This window comes from Eleginops maclovinus, chromosome 19 (assembly GCF_036324505.1).
Source record: "Eleginops maclovinus isolate JMC-PN-2008 ecotype Puerto Natales chromosome 19, JC_Emac_rtc_rv5, whole genome shotgun sequence".
Taxonomy (NCBI): Eukaryota; Metazoa; Chordata; class Actinopteri; order Perciformes; family Eleginopidae; genus Eleginops; species Eleginops maclovinus.
Genome location: NC_086367.1, coordinates 16,126,929 through 16,134,056, shown reverse-complemented (window position 1 = coordinate 16,134,056; position 7,128 = coordinate 16,126,929). Strand labels below are relative to the sequence as shown.

Here is a 7,128-nt window from a genome sequence, read left to right as displayed (position 1 = left end):
AAAATGCCAGTATACAAGGATCAGAACTGGAAGAATAGACATTTATTGCAATTGTAAAGACACTTTCCGGTGACAATCAACTCCTAGTTGCTACATCTGTGAGGCATATGTCAAGTCAAACACACTGGAAAATGTTTGTTTTTTTTAACAAGAAAAGTGTTGTTTTTTGGGAGGGAAATCAACAAATATAAACAGTAGCTACATTTAGACTATGTATACTCTGCAATCGACTCAATCAAAAATAAAACCACTAATTTCACACATCTGACATCAGTGCTATGGGCTACATTTGCTAATCTTACTAGATACTACAGGGCAACCATCTAGAACATTAAAGCATTCGTCTGAGGGTCAATTGAAGATAAACCACTACGGCCAGTAAGTGGCCACTTTAAAATATCCCAAATGAGAAATTCATGTCTCTACTTGCAAACCTGTTTGTTTTTGTAAAAAAAAAAGATTAAAAAAATTCTGAATATAACAACACCATTTTTGGTGAGGCTTGTAAAAATGTTTGACAACACAACACATGAATCATAAATACAAAACTATACTTTCAGAAAATTCAAATATTAAATTTCTCTCTGGAAAAAACACTGACTTGTTAACAAGAATATGAAAAGGGAATTCAATCCTAGAATACAGCTGAAACTCAGAACTCGTCATCACTAACAGAAGCAACTGAATGTGCATGTTGCTCAGTGGCAGTCTCCTCATCGCTGTGGTGTTTATTGCTGGAAACATGAAGCGACTCTGACAAACTTCTCCCCAGATCCTCAAGTTCTTTAGATTGTCCATCATAACTGACTTCATCTTGGTGTCTGTCAGTGGTGGTAGATTCATGGTTTTCATTGGTGTCTTCTTTGATTGTCTCAGTAGCGCCTGTTTGATTTTGATGGACTTCTTCGCTGATTTTCATAGTATTAGAAACATGGTCACTGAGACAAGGAGAGCAATTGCCTTCTTCCTGATTGTGAACTTCTTCATCCTTTTCGTTTGTTTCAGCTGCTGAGGCGACAGTCGTTCCAGGAGAGCATAAGGGTGTTGACACCAACAGGGGATCAGCATAATCTGGCAAATCGCAAGATTTAATGAGTGATGCATAGGAGACCAGGTCATCGTACGTTTTGGTCTTTTCTTGTTTCCCTCCTGATCCAACAGATGGCAAGAATGAGTCAACCAGATCATTCTTCTTTTTTTCTAGCTCGGTACTTGAGGTGAATAAGTTGGATGGCTCTTCAAACTCTTTACGCAGCACTTCCAGAAGGTGGCGCATTTTACCCTAAAAACAAAAACAATAAGCAGATCCTAGAGGAAAGTCCTTTGTGACAATGTTTACAATTTCATTTTGAAATTTGTATTTAAAGCTGTAACCCTAAAATTGAACAAAGACTTGCTATACATATTTGGTATTCTGCAAAAAGTCACTAACCACATCAAGCTGATGGCGATTCATGTCGATATGGCGTTTCATCACCTGGTCTAGGAACCTATACACAGATGATTTAACAATATAATCAAAATGAGAACATATACCAATTAAAAAGTACCATCCTGTAAATGTAAATAACGTAACATAAAGCAGTTCAAGGAAAACATGACAGACCTGTCAGATATGTGACCCTTGGACAATATATCCTCTGTTACAGCAGAAATGAATTCGAGGTACATTAATTCTTCTTCCCTGTTAAATAAAAGATTAGAATTAGCAACTTCAGACACATTATTTTTGATACGTCTGAAGAATCACTAAGGATCGTACTGTCAATCCCTATACATCTGACAAAAGCATTCTATTATATCATTTAAAAGCTGTAAAAGAATTAGACATTATCAAAGAAAACTTACTCTGTAGAAAAACCTTTTATGATGGAAGATTTATCGCCCTCCAGTGAGCTCCTAAAAAATGAGAATTAAATTATTTTAGGACTTTAAACAGAAAATACACAAGGTATAACATTTTGTTAAAAATCCAACATCGTATTTACAATTTATGATTTTACCTGGATGAGGAGTCAAAGATATCATGGTCTCTGCTCTTGTGTGCTCGACTCTGTTGTCCCGACGCAGAGAAATATGTGCCATTGACTTCTTCTTCGGACCACTCATGCTCTGTATTAAATCCCTTTCAAACAAAAAGGATGGTTAAAAGGGGGACATTAGATATTGCCAAGGCTTTCTCATGATTAAATGTTTAACGTAGCTGTAAATACTTCAGTTCTTCTTGCTCAAAGGGATGATAAACCTCAGAAGGATTTATTACCAACATTGAGCAACAAATAATTATAAACCAGTATTTGTATGTGGCTTCTGTACCACAGAATGCAATCTGATTCAGTCAGTGCTGGTATTACTAAACATGTTGCTTTTATCGTCTTGGAAATAATTATGGGATAAAAGCTAAGGCATAATGTACATGTTAAACATCTTCATTGATATTTGGGAAGTGCAGTGCAAGCATTGAAACGATGATAAACCATAAACAATGACACTTTGAATCATAATACAAAAGCATGGGTTGAATCGATTATTTGATTAACAAAAAATAAGCTGACACCATACTGCTATTGTATTAAACATATCTGAATAATCAAATGAATCCCTCAAAATTACCTGAAATGGCTCATAGAATTCCTGCGTGTATTCCTTGGGCTTTGTGCTACATAAAAAATATATAATTCCAAGTTATTTTTTTATACATAGGAACACATGTTGCACAGGTTAAGAACAGGTTTTTAAAAACATACAGTTTATCTATTGTTTTCCCTTGAGACTTGTGGTACATACCTTCCATGATATGTCTCCTGGCACATTAATTTTGAGCTGGTGCTATCCTGAGTAGGTTTTCCTCTGGGGTGCTCTGTAGTAGCGATATTGTGATAGGTATGAACTCTTTTCTGACTTCAGTGTCTTCGGGGTGAAGGGTTTGTCTTGGGTAAAGTGCTGTGAATGTTTCTGGAGCAAGTCTCCGCCGTAAGTCTTCTGAACAGGGTCCTGGAAAGACTTGTAGGGACTGTGGTCTCCTGAAGCTCCCAGTGAACACACTGACTGCTTTCTGTGTGAAGTTGCCTCAGGACTACGGTATTTTCTTTCTGATGCTGGCCGTATGTGATGAGAGAGATTGTTGACTTTATATGATGGATAAACTATCTCCTTGGCATGGAAGGAGGAGCTGAACCCTGGGCTGGATACTGAGGAACTCCTTGAGCAGAGGTAAGGGCTGTCATCATACTGCACAGATAATCTACTCTGAAAAGGAAACATGTTGTTTTAAAATAATGTCTGGCTTCTGAGTCATCATATGAAGCATTCACATTGGTGAATCTGTCTTGATTTCTTACCTGGGCAGATGAGCAGGAGGCTCTGCTGTTCCTCTGGGAGAGAGAGCTGGCTGACCGAGGACGACCCCCCCTCTTCAACCGCTCCTGTCTGATCTGGTCATTGTCTGGAAACAGGAAACGAAAAAGGTAATAGTCAACAATAGGCCAAGACTCACTGCACTTAATTGCAAGGTTTGGGAGAGGCAAGAGAGCAGTTGTTATAGCACAGTCATAAGAGGAGGGCATTACTTTACCAGTAAAGATAAGGATGAGCTACATCCTGTACTCTTGATGTAGATCAAAAGGATCAGTGTTTGCATTGCAATATTGCCTCTTGAGGATTCTGTCAGACTATCTGCCTGTATTACGAAAAAGATCGAACTTGGACAAAATGTTGGGTTTAAAGAGAATCTTTTTGGTGTTTGATTCTGATAACAAGTAAGACACAATTATTAAATACTGAGTGTTTGTGGTTATATCATTGTGACAGTAAAATTAGAATGAGATATATTAAAAATAAAAAAATAAGCCCAGTAATATAAGGTACATCCTAAATTCAGCAGCAAAACAGTGTTTCGAGTGTATTTCAATTTAATTTGGATTCGTTTGAACTTACACTTTACACTGTGTATCAGGCTTTTGGGTACTGAGGCATCAATGGCAGCTGCAGAACAAGGCAACGATAAGAAAGATCACAACAAATGATGAATCCAATATTAAGCAACCATCTTTATATATTTATAAAGAGCATTTCAAAACAGAATAACAAAGTGCTTTCCTTGTTTAAAGCTTTCCATGGTGGTTTGTTCTATAGAATTTCAATATAAAAAATGTCCCAGTCTGGGATTAATAAAGTAATTCTTATCGTATCTTATAATGATCATAATGTTTTCCTGCCATGAAGCTCACCTTTAGCTGAGTAAACCTTTTTGTAATGAGACACCATGTGGTCCTTTACGATGGACTGTGTCAACTTGCTGGAGGAGCGAGGGCAGAAAGCTAAAAACACAAGACAGAAAACACACAACATGTAGTTAATTGTATAAATAACCTTTAATTTTAATGTTTCAAATGACAATACAAGTGCATATTATTACTCACGGTTACTTTTGAAAGTCTGTCCTCTCACACTGCAGCCCACTCCAGATGACACACTCCCTAAATGAACACAAATGCATATTGACATGTTAAACATCCTATAACTTGTTGAATTATGTATGTGTTTCCTAGACAATTTATCATATTTTAAATATAATTTCTATGTATTATAATTAATTATATCACATCTAGTCGGGGTAAGTATTTTTTGTCTAAAACTGTTTACACATTTCTGTTCTAGCTCAGTTATTAATATGAGTAGTATGTCAATATTTTTCAGAAGAGATATTTTATCAACAAAAACGTGACGCAAACAATAAATTAATCAAGTTTAATCAGAAAATAACAAAATACATTTGGTTAATGGTTTTTTTTGGTATGTGTTTTATGTTTACAGAAATACATTTAATTTCAACTGTAAATAAAAACCATATAAATGAACCTATTTTTAGCTAGCTTTAACAGGAGCATCGTGTTATAGGCAAATTAAACTCTTAAGAATAAACTAAGTTAGTAGAGGGCTGAGCATTGTCTACATAAACGTGGGGCCACCTTAGTAAGCTTATACAGAGTTAGCATGAGTTGATCTTCTTCTAGCTGCCCAAGCACAATTTGAATTTGCTTCTTGCAGCTGATCGGCTAGCCAAACAGCTAGCTTAGCTAATGCTAATAGTAGTTGCATACCTATTCTCGATTCCATGGTAATGTTACTCTCAGCGTATCCCATTTTCAGAAATATTATTGGGCAGCGACGGCAGAGCTTGGTTACATCCAGAAACTATAGTGTCCTTAAAAGCAAACATTTTAACGCTAGAAGATAATCAAGTAACGTAAAGGTAACAGCCTACTTCGAGTTGATAAGCAGATGAGCGGCGGAGCAAAGCTTCCCCGTCGCCATGCTGGTTGCTATGATTGCTGTCGTCATCACGCTCATGCGTAAGGAAAGTCACACCCCAAACCACCACAACACGCACCCCCATAAAAAACACACCTGTCACTGAACAGGAAAAAGTGAACTCAGAATTCACAGATCCACAACATTGGACATATCAACATTACTTGCTTTTGTATTTATACTTAAGAAATATTAGGAGTATTTCTGTAGAACTACGATATCTGAATGAATACACCAATAAAATAATCTGCATCTGAACTGTAGCCCCTGTGTCAGCAATGGCTTTAAACCTGCACTGAATTGAATATAATTGCCTGCCTAATAGTACAGTTAAACATTATCCAGAAGAGGGGACAATAGAGATAATGGCTAGCATCAACTTCTGCAATTGATATACTATCTCATGTATATGTCTATGCCGAGTATTAATCTATATTTCTGTTACTGCCTTTTTTTCTCTCTTTTATAGATCGTTTTAATTTATCCGTAGTGTTTTAAGTAGTGTATTATTTGGGATATGTCTTTGTACTGCAGGTATTTTTACATTTTAAAATGTACTGTCAATTTATTTATTGTATTACTGTATAGTATAATAGAATTAAAGAATAGAATTTCCCAATTTGGGATCAATAAAGTCTATCTATCTATCTATCTATCTATCTATCTGTCTGTCTGTCTGTCTGTCTGTCTGTCTGTCTGTCTGTCTGTCTGTCTGTCTGTCTGTCTGTCTGTCTGTCTGTCTGTCTGTCTGTCTGTCTGTCTGTCTCCATCCATCCATCCATCCATCCATCCATCCATCCATCCATCCATCCATCCATCCATCCATCCATCTATCTATCTATCTATCTATCTATCTATCTATCTATCTATCTATCTATCTATCTATCTATCTATCTATCTATCTATCTATCTATCTATCTATCTATCTATCTATCTATCTATCTATCTATCTATCTATCTATCTATCTATCTATCTATCTATCTATTGTTGTTAGTTCTTTAGTTCTAGTCATATGCAGGGTCCTAATTACTGGCTGGTAGCTTCTTGTTAATTGCTGGTGTGCTGTTTTGAGGACAGTTTGAGGCAAACATACACCATCTGGCCTGCTAAAAAACAAAACCAGTTGCCTGATTTATATATAATGTGGGAGGGGGAAAACACAGAGTGCAAAACATAAATTCTGATTCAACTGAGTGCATGTTGGACATGGGAAAAGTCTGTCAGCAGTGTATTGTTAACTCTGCTGTGTTCCTTGTATTGTTTTATAGACCTTTTGACCCCTCATGTCATTTACCAGCAAACAATTGTGAATAAATACTCCTACTGTGAATCTTGATATTTTTTTCTTTATTGTATAACAGTTTTATAGCAAGAAAACCCAAGGTGGAATAAATAATGCACTAATAGTGTTATCAATTACACCTGTTTTTGAAACTGTTGGTTGGGGAAATGGCTCATTCAAATTTGATTTCACTCCTTAAATTTTCCGCTGTAGCTATAGCCCACATGTGACCTCACCTGAAATGGTTCTGTGTCATGAATGTCTTTGCTTAAATCCAATATGGAAAACCTAAAAACGAAAGCATAACTTAAAACAGAATAGAAGCTACAAACATAAACTATCATTTCAATTTACTTGAAATCTTTCTACACGTCTGCTGATACGTTTTAGACAACATAATCAAAACATAAGTGTATAGTTGTGCGTTACATTTAGGCGTAACAAGCCCATAGGCTTATTCTGATCTATACTTTACATATTTTGAATTCAAAATTGCTCCCATAAATGGTCAGCCTCAGAGGGGATGGAGGAA

General features: G+C 36.3%; 1 protein-coding gene across 1 annotated transcript; it reads right to left on the bottom strand.

The window, feature by feature from the left end:
* Nucleotides 1-27: 27 nt before the first annotated feature.
* spata7 (spermatogenesis associated 7) lies at nucleotides 28-5,315 on the bottom strand. Its single transcript, XM_063908124.1, is given in 13 exon segments — nucleotides 28-1,282; nucleotides 1,433-1,490; nucleotides 1,607-1,684; nucleotides 1,849-1,899; nucleotides 2,004-2,125; nucleotides 2,614-2,659; nucleotides 2,788-2,840; nucleotides 2,842-3,249; nucleotides 3,342-3,445; nucleotides 3,937-3,984; nucleotides 4,230-4,319; nucleotides 4,422-4,478; nucleotides 5,103-5,315. Coding segments are annotated over 13 exon segments (1,788 nt in total). The 5' UTR covers nucleotides 5,146-5,315; the 3' UTR covers nucleotides 28-652.
* Nucleotides 5,316-7,128: the final 1,813 nt, after the last annotated feature.